The 15,526-nt window shown below is 50.4% G+C and overlaps 1 protein-coding gene across 3 annotated transcripts in view; it reads right to left on the reverse strand.

The window, feature by feature from the left end:
• Positions 1-15,526, reverse strand: part of ZNF366 (zinc finger protein 366) — a 69,820-nt gene that overhangs the window by 17,755 nt on the left and 36,539 nt on the right. For all 3 annotated transcript variants that reach the window (XM_041766437.1, XM_041766438.1, XM_041766439.1), the window contains exon 2: positions 2,100-3,355. In XM_041766437.1, coding sequence (XP_041622371.1) covers positions 2,100-3,332 — 1,233 coding nt within the window. In that variant the 5' untranslated portion in view covers positions 3,333-3,355. The remainder of the gene's footprint in view (positions 1-2,099; positions 3,356-15,526) is intronic.

The raw sequence follows: 15,526 nt of genomic DNA on the forward strand, positions 1-15,526 counted from the left end.
GGACGTACCGCTCCTCAGTTTTGGTGAGCCCACGGCCCCCAGGGGCGGGTCCAGGTCTCTGCCCAGCCATTTAGGGGCTGTGCAACTTCAGGCGAGTCTCATGTTGTTGGGTCCCTCCTCTCAAGATGCAGCCGTAGTTCATGAGAACCAGGGACTCTTTCCAGCTCAAATACCTCTTGAGTCTGGATGACTGTCGGTGAGTAGGAGTTCATGCTCACCAAGAGACGGGAACTGTAATGCCCTCCGGAGAGGGTGAATTTTAACAGTATGTTGTGTATTCAAGTAGGGAGTTTAAAATTCTGAAAGTCATGAAAGTTATATTCTTGATGGGTCTCAAGCATTACCTCAGCATCTTTCTTCTCAAGATCGCCTCCCCACTTGTCTAGGATTGTGCTGTCCTGCGACCGAGAGTGCCTACTTATCACTAAAGAGAATTCTGTGTCCTAAGTAAAATTCACATAGAGGCTGGCCTAGAACTCGTGAATGGAAGCCTGGACAAACTCTGGGAACCGAGGCAGCGACTGTGTCACTAATAGGATCAGTGAAATCACAGAGAGGGAGCCCATGTTAGGAGGGAGGGAGAGAGGGAGGGAGGGAGTAGAGAAGGGGAACACTTGACAATAGCGTTCAAGGGTTCAGGTGCCAGAGTCCGAGGGTCTGGGGGACAGCCCCCTGCCTCGGTGGTGTGCACATCTGCAGATCTGGAGTAGTGATACCTGCAGGGAGCTCTTAGAGTTGTTGAGGCCCTCTACAGGGCTCTTACCCAAATCCTAAATGAGAAGGAGAGCGCCTGGTCTGCAGCAAGTGTTCAACAAACACTACCTCTCACTGTTGGCTGACACTGGGAATTAAAACACATTTTGTTTCCTAATTCAAACGAGACATTTTGGGCACCAGGCTGTTTTGTCCATTTTTTTATTTCATTTTCTACTTTCTTAAGAGAATTTCTGTATGTTCTAAAATTCATCTTTGATTCCTTTTCCACATATGTAGAAGCCCCTGCAACCCGCATAGGGCTTTAAATCTCAGGCCAGCTTCTTTGTGGATGGTTCCTGCGCTTGGCAGGTGCCTCCTCCCTGGGTGGTATCCTCAGGTGCCTTTCATAGGGCAGGAGCTGTTTGGCTCTGCGTCTCCACTGCGGAGCCCCAAAATGCCCACATTGTGTCCTAACCTATCAAACGAAACCCCTTATGGCAGGGTAGAGAGGCTATCCTGGCTGGGCAAAGTCCTCCACTGGCCTTTCTAAAGAGTGTATTACAGACTCTGGCTTACTAGACGTCTCTCCTGCCAAGGAAACTACTTGAGGTCCAAAGCGTGAGGGCAGAGATCGTTGGGGCAAACCTCCCCTCTCAGAAGCTCACAGCAGCCCCAAGTTGGCTTAGCTGGCTAAGATTTCAGGGACACCAATAGGACCTCGCCTTTGTTCATCCCGAATGACTCCAGGGCTCTGGCTGCAAAGTAGGCTGGACTCGGGCCCTTGGGCCTGTATTTGTCCTTAAAGATCTGAGCCTAGGCAAGGTCAAACCAAACCCAACAGAAGGGTGTGCTCTCACTCCTCCCACCAAAGAAACCACAGGACACTGCACCCAGCTGGGCAGGGGCTCCACGACCCGGAGCGCAGGCCTGGCTGGACCCAGAGCCACATGTGCACGAGGCAGTTCTCACAGCTGCGTGAGAAAACCACCCAAAAGGCAGCCACTGCGTCAGCAGCAAAGGACCAAGGGAAGTGTCTAGAAGGCAGCTCTGGTTAGTAACTCCCAGGCACAGAGCTGGTCTTGGTTCCTGAGAGTGTCCTGAGACACACTCCTGCTGATGCCCCAGATGACGTTTTGGGAAACAGGGCTTCAGGGCTCAAAGGGGGCTTGGGAGCAACAGCACGAGGCCCAGGGGGCTCCCTCTGGCCTTGCTCACTCTGCTCTTTGCTCTGTGCACATTACTTACCCCGGGGCCCACCCGAGACCCGGGAAGGCTGGCTGGCAAGGGGCTGCAGGCCTGGTGGGCCTCCGGGCCAGGTCCGGGGTGGTGAGGCCGGGAGGGGAGGACCCGGCGAGGGTCCGCCCCCCCCCCCCCCGCCAGGTGCCCCCCCAAGGCCCTCCTACCTTGTGGGTGAGCGAGTGCTGCTTGAGGTGGTGCGGCTGCACGAACTCCATGCCGCACTCGGAGCAGATGTAGGGCCGGATGTCCTTGTGCTTCATCATGTGGTTCTGCAGCTGGCTCGGGTACTGGAAGGTCTTGTCGCACTCGGAGCAGCTGTACTGCACGGGGCCCCGGTGCGCCGTCAGGTGCCTCTTGAGCTGCGCCAGCGTGGGGAAGTCGAGGCCGCACTCCACGCAGATGTTCTCGCGGCCGCTCGCGTGCTTGGCCTCGTGGGCCTTGAGCTCGCTGGGGTAGGCGAAGCCGCGGCCGCACACGCGGCAGTTGTGCGGCTTCACGTCGCTGTGCTGCATCATGTGGCGCTTCAGGTGGCTGGTCTGCGTGAAGGCCTTGTGGCACACCTGGCACTTGTGCGGCCGCGTGCCCTGGTGCGTGAGCATGTGGGTGTGCAGGTGGCTGAGCTGCTTGAAGAGCTTCCCGCAGCGGCCGCACGCGTGGGGCTTGATGCCGCTGTGGCCCAGGATGTGCGTGACCAGGTTGTACTTGGACGTGTAGGACTTGTCGCAGCTGGGGCACTGCCAGCGCTTCTGCGCGCCGCCCACGTCCACCAGGTAGCTGTCGTCCACGCGCACGTTCACGTCCACGCGGTCGGCGCGCGGCGGGGCCTCGGGCCTGCGCGGGGGCGGGGGCGGCGGCGGGGGCGGCGGGGGCGGCAGGAAGCCGTGGCGGCCGAAGGGGAAGGCGGGCGCGGGCACGAAGAGCGGCAGCACCAGGCCGGGCGGCCCCTTGGGCAGGTAGGCGTAGGGCGCGGGCAGGAGCGCGGCGGGCCACGGCCGCTCGGGGGGCTCGGGGGGCTCGGGGGGCTCGGGGGGCCGGCCCGGCTGCAGCCCCACGTGGCAGTGGCTCAGGTCGATCATGCGCGAGGCGCACGCGGGGCGCGGCGGGGGCGGCGGGGGGCCCGGGGGCGCGTCCTCGGCGGGGGGCCGGCAGGGCACCTTGCTGGGCACGCTCTTGCGCCTCCGCGAGCCCCCGCCCTCGAAGGCCCCCGGGAACCCGTCCAGGTGGCCCGCGGGCGGCTCATACCGGAACTGCGAAAAGGGGCCCCGGAGGGCCTCCGGGAAGAGGTGTCCCTGCGGGGCCTTGCCTCGGGAGACCCCCGGCTGCAGGCAGTGCGGGAAGGACGGGGCTCGCTTCAGCCCCAGCTGCAAGGGCACGACCTCGTCCTTGATCGCCTTCATCTCCCTCGCGTCCTGGGCCGCGCCTTCAAAGAGAGAGAAATGCACTGTTTTTTACGAGAGAAAAAAGGGTTCCTCGGCCCCCACGGGCGGCGGCGGGCATCAGGGCCAACTCAGGGGGACTGACCCTCTCGGCCCAGGGCGGGTTCCCGTCGCTGCGGTGCAAAGCCCCGGCCTGCTGCACGGGGACCCCAGGGCGCCCACAGAACCAGAGCGGTGGGCCGGGTGTCAGGGTGCTTTGGGAAGACACCTGAGACCTCAGCCAGCTTCGGGGTCCCCCCTAGGATGAGGGTGGCGGTAGCAAAGATGCAACCCGTGAAATGACCTGCATAGTGGGGGAGTCAGAACTGGGGTGCAGGGGATCCCTGGATGGCTTGGCAGTTTGGGGCCTGCCTTTGGCCCAGGGCACAACCCCAGGGTCCTGGGATCAAGTCCTGCAGGAACCCTGCTTCTCCCTCTGCCTGTGTCTCTGCCTCTGTCTCTGTGTGTGTGTGTCTCATGAACAAATAAAATCTTTATAAAAAAAAAAAAGAACTGGGGTGCACTCTGACATGGGTTTTCAGCCTGAGATGGCCTTGTGTCTGCCAGTGGGACTTCCATGTGTATTCGGGGTCACTCCTGGTCTCAAGGAACCAACCTCCCTGCCCGTCCGGGTCTTGAGGGCCTTGGCTGCTGGAGGATGGGGAGCATTCAGGTCCACACAGGTGCAGAGATTTGCCTGCTGAACTCGGACGTCAGATTTCCCGAGTTACCCACTCCAAGCCAGGTGTGCTGCCGGGCGTACCGAGCGGATGGGGTCAATGTGATGAAGGAAAGCGGATCAGACAATGTCACCAAGTCATCTTGGTGGCAACTTAAGCCTTTTCATCTTCCCTGTGAAGCGTCCACAGGTGAAAAATACCAGGATTGTGAATCTCTGAAACCGCACTTGCATCTCCTCCTTCCCAGAGGTTTCGGGATAAAGCTCGGCCTTCGCTGACTCGACTCCCGAGGCAGGTGACCTTTCTTTCCTTGCTGGGCTTGCATCAGGCATGTGTGGGAGAGGGTGTGGGCTGGACTCTAAGCCAAGGGCTCTGCGTCCTTTCACGCGGCTCCCTGCCACGTTTCTGCGCCCCTCGTGTGGATGGTAGTAGAGAGAACCGGGTGGCCGACTCCACATTTCCAGGGGGGGGCCCTTTATGCCCTAACCCTCTGAGCTTGAAGGGGATCCTTAGGGCCCTGGGCTTGGGGATGGCTACGTGCTGAGCACTGTAGGGTGAGGCTCCTCAGTATGAGAGGCCCAACAGTTTCTGGTGGTTTTCTTCAGTCCTTGATGGAGCAAATGTAATTTTTGCAAGTACCTGGGTATTAACAAAACTGCTCGTGTGTCTTCATGAGAGGTTTGAGAACTGCAGCACCGTTAAAACGAAAATGGGCCTTTTTAGGTTGGATTACCAATTCCATGCACAGAGCATTCAACGGAGAGAAAAACTATGTGCCTTTATGATACGAATATTTGGTTGTTACTTAAAACCGTTACAGAAAATCATCAGAAAACTAAAGAATAATGTGTATTGATCTTTGCTTTGTATTTATGTGGTGGGGAGTTAGCTCTGGTTTGTCTTCTTTCCGTGGATTTGGGGTTTAGTAATTAAGAGCGAGAGCTTGTTTAGCAGAAGGAAAGCTCAGCCCTATCTATGTCCCATCCCCCTTCTCCTTCCTAAAATTGTTTACCAAAATGCCAGGTCTTCCCCCACTGCTAACCCGAGGACCAGGCACCTGGGGAAGATGAGGAGAGCGGCAGCAGAATGAGTACCTAGCCTGTGAGCTTGGGGACGGCCGCTGGGTGCTGGTAGGTAGGCCCCGGGCGGGGACGGAATGGTTTCCATGGTCACTGGGTCTGGCCTTGAGCGGCAGCAAGTCCTGGCCCCTGAATTCGCGTGCGGGTCTAGAGGGGCTGGTGGACCCTGATCTGGCACCCTGTTACTTCTATAAAAATATGTGGCTTCCAGACAAGGTCAGTGTGTCCTCTTGAAATAGAGGGAGGAGGAAACAATGGCAGCTCCTTTCTCTGGATTTTGTTTTGGCCACGGTTGGTTGTATTCCCTCGGTGGCGAGAAGGTTCTATTTGCAAAAAAAAGGCTTTTCACACTGGAAACAACTATGCCAGGCCACACATGACCATGGCAGACCACAGCGGAGCCCATCCAAGCGCACACTGGTCCTTTTTTATTCTGATTATCTGATTTAGAGAGCTTGATTGAAGAATTAGTTTAAAACAAAAACAAAAACAAAAACAGACCTACCAGAGCGTGGGCCAGAATTTATTAGTTCGTTGAATATTTTATTGCTAAGGTATTAGAAAACGCATGGCTAATGATGTTTGACGTCTTTATACCGTGTGTGATATCTTATTACTAGAAACCTACCTACGTGGAAACGAATGTTTTCGCTCATTTTTAAAACAAAAGGTGTTTCATTATTGTCTTTGTGCGGCGTGTCTGTTTCTAGTTGTGACACGGTCTACTAATTGGGTCCCTTTACTGCGTTAGGAGCGACGTTTTTAATACAATACTAATTTCAAAAGCATATTTACGTTCTGTGTTTGCGTCTTAATTTTGTCGCCGTCGACCTAGTCAGGTAAAGACCTATTATTGAACACAGATGACGTGATTTCTTTTAATATCAACGTCAGAATTGTGTCCCCCAAATGTAGAGATTTTCCGTATGTTCATGTTAATCTCCTCCCTGTGTTGACTTGATGACGATCTCCCCCAGTGTCTGACTCCACCCCTAAAAACAGTCATGTGCCTGTTCGAGAATAAAATCATCAATTCAGGAGCTTTAAAAAGGCATGGGGATCCCTGCATGGACGTTTTCCCAGAGCTTTCAAACGGCGGAGCCCTCTGCACACCTATCGGGGGCGCCCTCCCCCGCCCGGCAGGCCCGGAGGAGGCATGTGCCCCGGCCCTCCCAGGAGGAATGGCTGTCGCTGCTGCTGACCCCCAACAGCACAGGTGCCGAGGGGAAGGAGCCCAAGGAGTGTGTGGGGGGGGAGGATCCAGGAAGGGTGGCTCCCTCGGGGCATTAATCTTGGGGTCGGTGAACTTAGGAGGCTGAGCGACCTCTGCGACACACCAACGGCCCCGTGTGCCCCACGGCGGGTTCCCTCGGAGCAGGTCCCCCTGCGTGTGGCACATGGGGGTTCCCATCGGGGCCTGGCCGGAGCCTGTGGCCCCTCCTGGGACGCAACCCGTCGGAAGCCGGTTCCTCGCCAGGAGGAGCAGGACCTCGTGCACCACGGCACTGGCACTGTGAAAGCAGCCCCCTGCGCCGTGGTTGGAGCCCTGCGCTGCAGGCGGGATCTGGGTTTGACCTGTGTCAGCAGCTGTGAGACACTGAGCCTGGGGGCTCAGGCCATGGGCCTGGGGACCTGGACGAAGGCTTGCACTGGGCCCCTGCTTAGCGGGGAGCCTGCTTTGCCGGCTGCTCCCCCCCCCCCACGCCCGCCCTGGGTTCTCTCCCCACCCCTGCGGTCTTCTCCCTCTCTCTCTCTCTCTCACACAAAGAAATAAAATCTTAAAGAAAGAAAGAAAGAAAGAAGAAAAAAGAAAGAAGGAAAGGAAGGAACCTAAGCAAGTTAATTTGGGGGCTTGGCTTTCTTGTCCATGACCTGGGGGTTGGGGTATTGCCTGCGGGGTGTTGAAACCTTAGAGCACATAGGGAAAGCGTGTTAAGCCCTAGACGGTGTGGTGCCCTGGAGGAGTGGGGGTGCAGTGCCCTGGAGGGGGTGGGGGGTGCGGTGCCCTGAAGGGGGTTGGAGGTGCGGTGATGCCGGCTGACAAGGTCCCTTTCCCAAGCGAAGGCTCGTGGTCGGCATCTGGGTGTCTGCTCTGCTGCTCAAAACCAAGACTTTGCTCATTTGCTCTGAGTTGCTCTTGTTGCAACAGCAGATGTGACTCCCCACAAATGAGTATTCATTCAGTGTGGACATGGACCTCCGGGTTCGAGAATAGTCCCCACCCCTTGTCCATGGCTCGCTTTCCTATCCGGGCGTCTATTCTGAGGCTGCCTTAATCACCAGCGGCTTTGGTGAGTGGGAACTAGAGGGCTAGGTGGTCTGCTAAGCCATTTCAGCTGAAGGATTGTCCCCGTCTGGTGGCACCAGTCACCTTCCCAGAGAGAAGAGCACCTGTCAAAGCTCCAGTGTCAGATACTTAAGATGGTGCTGAGCCAGCAGAGGCTAAAAGACTCCTGGAATTCCCTCTAGGCCGCGGGGCCTGCTCGCAGCGGCACGTCCAGTGCCCACTTGGTGCTTGATGCCGAGCAAGGGCTCCGGAAGCTGCTGTGGGATGAGAGGAGGGATGGAAAGGTCTTGTTTTTAAAGTCTCCACGTGGAACTTTCATTTTATTTATTTATTTTTTTAAGATCTTATGTATTTGTTCATGAAAAAGGGAGAAAGGCAGGCTCCCTACAGGGAGCCTGATGCGGGACTCGATCCCAGGACCTGGGGATCACACCCTGAGCCAAAGGCAGACTCTCAGCTGCTGAGCCACCCAGGCGCCCCTCCATGTGGAACTTTTAAATGTATAACCTTGTCTTTATTTAGACCGCAGGTGGCTTTTGGAGACCTCCCTAATCAGATCATGAGCACACTCCAAAACCGTCGTCAGGTAGTTATTGCCCAAAGAACTTGCATGTCCTATTGCTCATCCCCCTCGGTTTCCAAGGCCTACATTCTCTGACCTGATCCTCAAACCAGGGTGCGCCCTACATCCTGGCTATTTCCAGGATGCAAAGGACACAGAAATTAACACTTTGAGGGGCCATCCTCAAAGTGCCACAAGGTTCTCAGTCGTGACAAGGCCAACGGGCAGTCGTGAGTAGAAGGGCAGACCCTTGGGGGCACCTGGAGGGCTTGGTCGGTTAAGCATCGGACTCTTGATCCCAGCTCAGGCCTCCATCTCAGCAGTGTGAGTTCAAGCCCTGCATGGAGCCTACTTTAAAAAGGTGGGGTGGGGAGGGGCCCTGAATTAAGAATGTGAAACACAGACCAAGATGAAGGAGTCACCCGGCACCCTTCCACCCCAAGGAGATGCTTGGAAAGCTAGTAGCGGTCCACCTTTTGTACTAGGAGGTAAGGGTGGAAGCTTAGAAGAATCATGTATTTTCTTTGCCGCCGTCAGAGAATGTCCCTGACTTTCTTCCCTATCTGCTCAGTCACCACAGCAAATAGGCTAAGTCAGGAAGCAGATAGTTTCAGGAGGAAAATATTGGGTGGATCTGTGTTAGAAGAATCTGGAACTCAAGATGTCTTCTTTCATAAGAAGTATGACCCTCAAGAGTTAGTGATAAGGAAATGGGGAGTGAAAGGATTTTAAAAGCAAAAATCTCCTTTTGAACCATAAGGACCAATTAAAAATGCAAGGCCTAAGATGAAACTATATTTAGTTTGGGGGAAAAATTTTTTCTTTTTTTTTTCCTCTTTTTTTTTCTAATAATGCCCTTTAATCAGGAATTCACCTACTGCACCAAAATGTAAATATCCCCCAGATAAAATTACTGGTATTTTGTGGTTCTCACATGAATCGAAGGTCATTCCAGTAAACGCTCTCAGAGGAGTCATGGTGAGTCAGCAATGCCAAGAGGCAGATTTACTTATCTTGACTCTGTAACACTGATTTTTGTTCATCCTGAAATTCATGAGAGAATATTCCATCACGTTTTTTTCATTCCTTGAAGATGTCCACATTGCACTGGAAAAGGGTACGTCTCGCTCTTGGAGACAGTGGCTTCTTCTCTTTTCATTGAAGAGAGTAGCACTTTTTTACGTGGTCTGCCCTGGAGCTCTGCCCTCAACGAAGATGAAAGCAGGGAGGAGGTGGGAGTTGGGGAGACGTTTAAGAATAAGGAACAGAGCTAAGAGGACCGAAGTAACAGGAGGGCAGCATGGGAGATACGTGGACTTATTACTAACCGCTCTGGCAAGAAGACCTTGTTTTAACGTTCCTCCAAAGTGGGATTTTATTGGGTCACCTGCTTCTTTGTGAAGTTTTGATAGCAAGAAGAGACTTTGAATCTGAGGCTTAAACATCGTGATGATTCCACATCATTGTCTTAACACGTCTGTCGCTGTATTGCTACAGTCACATATCATGATTGGCAGGAATGGAAGGATCTCTGTGTGCAGCTGGCAGATGGGCCAGTATGTTCCAGAGGAAGGCATGACCCTCCTTGTCACTCCCTGGGCTAGTGGTATACCTAAGACGGGGTCACTAGGCCCCAGGTAGGCCTTTCCGGATGCTCTTGTGGCCCTAACTTAATAAACCCAAATCCCTCCCATTTTGTTATAAAAAGTAACCTGTCAGCCCACAGCTTGGTGGTCAGAAGGTATTCATTGGTGATGAGACCTATTTACCTGTGAAATAGTCCATCGAACTCATATAATTTATTTTTTTTAAGTTCCTAAATATCACCAAGATACATACGGCATAGTTGAAGTAAAATTTAGTTTTTCATCGTTCAGTTGTCCACACACACACACACACACCCCATGTATGTATCATAGGCCTTACTAAAACAACAGCAAATTTGGTTACTAAGCTGCACAGATTAAATAGATGTGGGGAAAAAAATAAATAAATAGATGTGGGTTTCATTTAGGAAAGTGCTGGATGCCTAGGTCAAGTTTCTGGAAAGCAGGAGTGAATATAATTGCTTGAGCCCTGGAACAGCTGCTGGGGTGTTGGGGTTATCTCTACCCTCGTGACCCATTTAAAGGAAGGAAATGAATTGGAGATGTGACTTAGCAGTTTTCTTTCCCAACTCTCAGAGCTAATATATCTTTTGTGGATGGAGCTGTAACTGGAATGTTAGCACGTTTCTCCTACTTTCTTTTGGGGGAAAATGTCCTTAGGATATATATCAGGTTTTTTTCTTTTTTTCTTTGTTTTTTTTTTTTTTTTTGGTTTTATGCTCTTAGGTGAAGTAAACTTGATGTACCCCCTCCTAGCAAAGCAAATAGACACATGCATGTTAGAAAGTTTCATTTTGTCTATCTCTGGAAGTGATAGCATAAATTGTTAGGTAAGCCTTCGAATGGGTAGCTGATGCCAGAAAATATGACCCTCTGGCAAGCAAGAATGGTTAAGAACGAACACATAATAAATGAGGACGGCCATCTGTGGAAGGAACCTATCTTCAACATGTAACTCAAGGCGGTATTTTTGGGAGAGAGGTGTCGAGAACTGTTTTGTACTCAACGGGGGTGGTGGTCACACAACTTTGTCGAAACTCCTAGAATGCAAATGAATTTTACTGTACGTAAATTAAAAATAAGTCTGAAAATGTAAAAGAGACATACCCCAAAATTCTACTCTGTGCATTATTGTAAAGATAGTAACTGAGGATACTTGGGAAATAGTCAAGGTGAGCAGATTGTTAGAATGCTCCCAGTAATGATATATGAAGTCTTCTCTTTAGAAGGCACCTGTCCATATGGTATATGAAGAGGGGCTCTCAGTTACAAGTTTTTGATGATCTTAATTATTGGTCTTTCCAAAGGGGAGACTTTGAATATGGCAGATAGACCTGCTTTTTTGTTTGTTTTGTTTTGTATGTTTTCTATTCCGTGTAAATATTATGGGGACAGGGATGATGCCTTAAATTATCCTCCAAGGTCTAATTTTTGGCCCCGATTGCATATTCAGTAAATAATCTTCCATTATTTCTCCAACATTTTTGTGATGTACATCTAGCACCAGTGGACAAAATCCTTCTGGTCGTTAGGAAATCTGTTACTACCCCTTGTCAATCAGTAGGTTGGTATTGACATGCAGGTCAACAGATGACTCTTGTGAATACATCATTTCCTCTAAAAGTGGTTGACTGAGTACTTTTATGGAATGGAGCACATGAATGTCCAAACCCACAGCCTAAATCCAGAGTTGTGGCAGCTCCGGCAGGTGCTGCTGGCCCATGGAGTCCCCCTGAGCAGTCAGCACCTTCTTTCTCCGATACCTGTCACTGGATGTATTCACCAGTCCGTCCCCAGACTGTACCAGGCAGGAGGTAGAGAGAACCTCACCTGCTGGAGGCTTTTCTGGAGACACTCAGGTGAAACTTTCCTTTCTATCAGAGCTGGAACAAAACTGCCCACGTCTCTGATGCTTATCACATTTGCCTGTTGAACTCATTGACTGGCTGCTGTGCCGCTAGTCACCTCTCTGTGTGGGTAGGAATCTCGTATTTCTAACAATCTGGTTAGAAAGTCAGAAACTTGGCTGGTGACTGATCTATTCTTGGGACCCAACACCTGTGTGGGAATTTATTTAACAAGCCCATGTTCTAGCTTGCTCTTGCTCCCTGATCCCTACTCCGACCCGAAAGGAGGAGCTGCTGGTTGACTTGGCCTGTTCCAGTCCATCCAAGCCCAACTTCACATCGGTAAACCACCAAGAGCAACTCTGATGAGGCAGGTGATTTAGCTAAGGTGTGGAAAGACTAGGGTTTTGCTTTTCAGGAAGCATGGCCCCTTCTTCTTCATGCGGGTTTGGGTTCCTTAGCCAGTATATCCCATATTCCTTTGGCCTGAAAGGTGGAATTCAGTCCTGTTGCACTGAAATAATGTGAATGAATGTGAGCGGGCTCTGCAAATGCCCAGTGATCAAATGCCACTGAGCCTCTGAGGGAGTGTAGAACATGCCCATGTTCTAGCAAACAATATCCCAGGAAGGCAGGCCACCACAGTTTCTCTCAGTTTCTCCAGAGCTGCAAGTTCCCCCATGATCTGCTGGGCAAATGCCCATTAGTTTTGTAGAAGTGCCCATCCTAATGGGTAGATGGATCTGTGACCTGGATCTTTTTATTTTTATGTAGAAAAAAAAATTCCGGCTCTATTTCTGTCTTCTGATGCTTATCACTTTTCATCCTGGATACCAGTCCCCCCCACACACACTTTTTAGTTGAAGATTAACCTGCTTCCTGTTGATTTTTCTATGGGCTCTGCCACCAAAAAAAATCTGGGAAAATATCTATACATATAGATCTATTTATTTCCTCATGTACTTGTACCCCTTGCCTGTCTCTTGGAAGGAAGTATAAGAATCTGGTAATACTGGTTACCTCTAAGGAGGAAGACTGTATGGCTGGTGGAAGAAGGCTTGGGAGTCCCAAAGTTGAGTTACCGGTTCAGGATGGACCATTGCCATCATGGTCTTAAGGTCTCCTGTGACCATATATATAGGAAGATGCCCTGTGGGTGAAGAGTTCCCTGGGTGGAGAGGAAACTTTTAATTGTATAACCCCTTCAACTTAGTACTTTTGCACGCTCTGACTTAGCTATTCAGATACTTGCATTAAAAAAGTAAAAATTCATAATGGCTTTCAAACAGCAAACATTCAGATAAAATTAAACCTGGGATCCCCTTCCTTTTGAGTGCTGAATTCTCTTGAAGCATTTCTTTGGACTCCTCTCAAGTGTTCTTCTCCCCAAGGTCTTTTGATGCCCCTGGCAGAGTTAATCCTGGCTTATACTTTGGGCGTGCAGCCTTATGACCCAGGGAGCTAAATGTAAGCGACCACGAAGACTCAGGCATGGAGAAGCCTCCCCCAAGCATTCCCTCGGAAAACCACTCTCTGTGTGGGAGCAAGAGGACAATGGCTGATAAGCCAAATTCTAACTTCAAGGAACTCATTATCTGGGAGAAGAAACTGATGAACAGTTGTGGGGAAACTACTTGAGGATCTACGGGAGGGGATTCTTGACCTGGCAGGTTGATGTGCTGGATGGATATCAAAGAGCAAGAAGCAGAATGACGTTTCTTTGACTTAAAATATTTTCTTTCAATATATGCCTTTATCTCCTTTTTGTATCATTGAAACTTCGATTAGAATAACAAGAAACAGATGAAGGGGTATCAGTGGTTGTGAGAGAAGCCAGGAAAACTTCTCCTTTCCCCAACCAGTGCCCCAGCCTTCACTACCCACATTTCCTACACAACAGAGGAAGACTTTGGTGGCTTGAAAAGTGGGCTGACCTTTGCTTAAGTGCATTAAGAAAACCAGGGTGTATAAGACAAAAATAAATGACATTCAGCCTTGCAAGCGCAGGTTAACATGAGTCTGATGTGAAGATTCACAGTAAACAGAGAGTCACACGCTGCAGATATGACTAATGCAGTTTCTCCATCCTACCCATCCCTGAGCTTTTCCTTGGCTCCCTCCCCAGTGCTGGAAAGGGACTTTGGGATGCTAAGGATGACACCCTTGGATGTTGGGCAGTGTCAGTTTTTCCCCCAGAACCCCCTATAGTAATGCAGTTGCTTACAAGCTTCTTCCAGAGTAAAAGTCCAATCCTATTCCTGCCACTGCAGAATCATCAAACGTCACAGCCCAGGCACAGTCCAGCCCGCAGACAGAAGGAGTCCCCCGTTTCTCTTGGGTCCCCCAATGTGTGCCCACACCCGTCATGGAGACTCCTCCTGGCACACTTCCCCACACCACTGTGATCCCCTTGAGGTCCACCACTGTGATCCCCTTGAATGAAAAAAAATGCATTCCTAAATTTTTTCCAAGTCTTCACTGCCTTATGCAATGACTGATACTAATGTTTTTAAGCGATAGATACATTTCCAAATTGCAGTAATTTTCTAGTCATTAAACGATCTTGCTGTGTTCGTGAGTGCTAACCAGTAGATAAAACTACAAAAAGAGTCTGTGGAGTCTTGTATTCTTTCCTTCCAACAAATAGACCGTGCTTTGTGGTTGTCATTTAGGGTTAGTCATCAAAAGGAATGTAATTTGTCTTCAGATGTGGTTCATCTCGCTTATCAATCACAAACGTATTTTATATTCTAATCTGTTCTAATGACCTGCTATGTGCTGTGTGTAGACAATGGCCCTGAAAAGCAAAGCCCACATTCCCAACAATGGGCACATTCGTCTTAGAATCCGTTAACTTCCAATCTAACCCATCTCTCTTCCATACCTCAGGTGCTTATTACATTAAAATGTAATAATACTCTAAGATTTGTAACTGCCTCAACATGTCTCATTCTGGGATTTTTTTCTTTGTCAACTTCTCCCTTCATTAGGCCCCACATACTAACTTTGACAAATACCCACCATTTGTTTTGACGTGAATGGAACTGGAGGGTATTATGCTGAGTGAAGTAAGTCAATCGGAGAAGGACAAACATTATACGGTCTCATTCATTTGGGGAATATAAATAATAGTGAAAGGAAATAGAGGGGAAGGGAGAAGAAATGGGTAGGAAATATCAGAAAGGAAGACAGAATATGGAAGACTCCTAACTCTGGGAAACGAACTAGGGGTGGTGGAAGGGGAGGAGGGCGGGGTTGGGGGTGACTGGGTGGCAGGCACTGAGCAGGGCACTTGATGGGATGAGCACTGGGTGTTATTCTGTATGTTGGCAAATTGAACACCAATAAAAAATAAATTATTAAAAAAAAAACTTTGTCTAAAAAACAAAGAAAGAAGGAAGAAAGGGAGGGAGGGAGAGAACCAAGCAGTCAGCTTGCCAACACCTTCCTCATGGACCATGCGTCCATGCGTTGTTGGATGGTTGTTAGAAAATCTTGCTCACCGTTTCTTAGAAATGACTATTAGCTTCTCTCTTTGTTTCCACCCCCAGATCTAGGACGGTAGCCTGGGTGCCCGCTTCACTCCTCCAACACTATACCGTGTAGATATTGCTATATTCATAGTGCGTAGGGCTTGCTACTTGCAGCTCCAGTGTCCAGCCCTCCTCCTCCCTTTAGAAATGGAGCTGATTTTGCTTGTGGTGACGATATGCCCGGCCAGTGCCCTAGCTCTTCAGATGTACCTTCAGGTGGGGGTTGCCTTGAGCCATAGTTCTGGCCAGTGACGTGTAAGTAGCGGGGGGCTAGCGATTTCTGAGAAAGCTCTTGTAGTCATAACACAGAAACCACCCGCTTTATCTTTTCCCCTTTGAAATCTTTCTGCCTAGAATATGGATCTACGGTTGGGGGCAGAGCAGTCATGTTGCAGCCATGAAACAAGGTTAATGACAGCGTTCCCCCCAAGGTACAGTAGAGGGGAGGACAGAAATTGTCAGTATGAAACCCCTGGTACCTTCTTGGTGCTGGTCGCTTTGTCATTTGACAAAGCGAATCCTGTACTTTGTTAAGAAAATGTACTCGGTGCTGTATGGCTTATCACCACAGTCCCCAACTG

This window comes from Vulpes lagopus, chromosome 8 (genome assembly GCF_018345385.1).
Source record: "Vulpes lagopus strain Blue_001 chromosome 8, ASM1834538v1, whole genome shotgun sequence".
NCBI classification, from domain to species: domain Eukaryota; kingdom Metazoa; phylum Chordata; class Mammalia; order Carnivora; family Canidae; genus Vulpes; species Vulpes lagopus.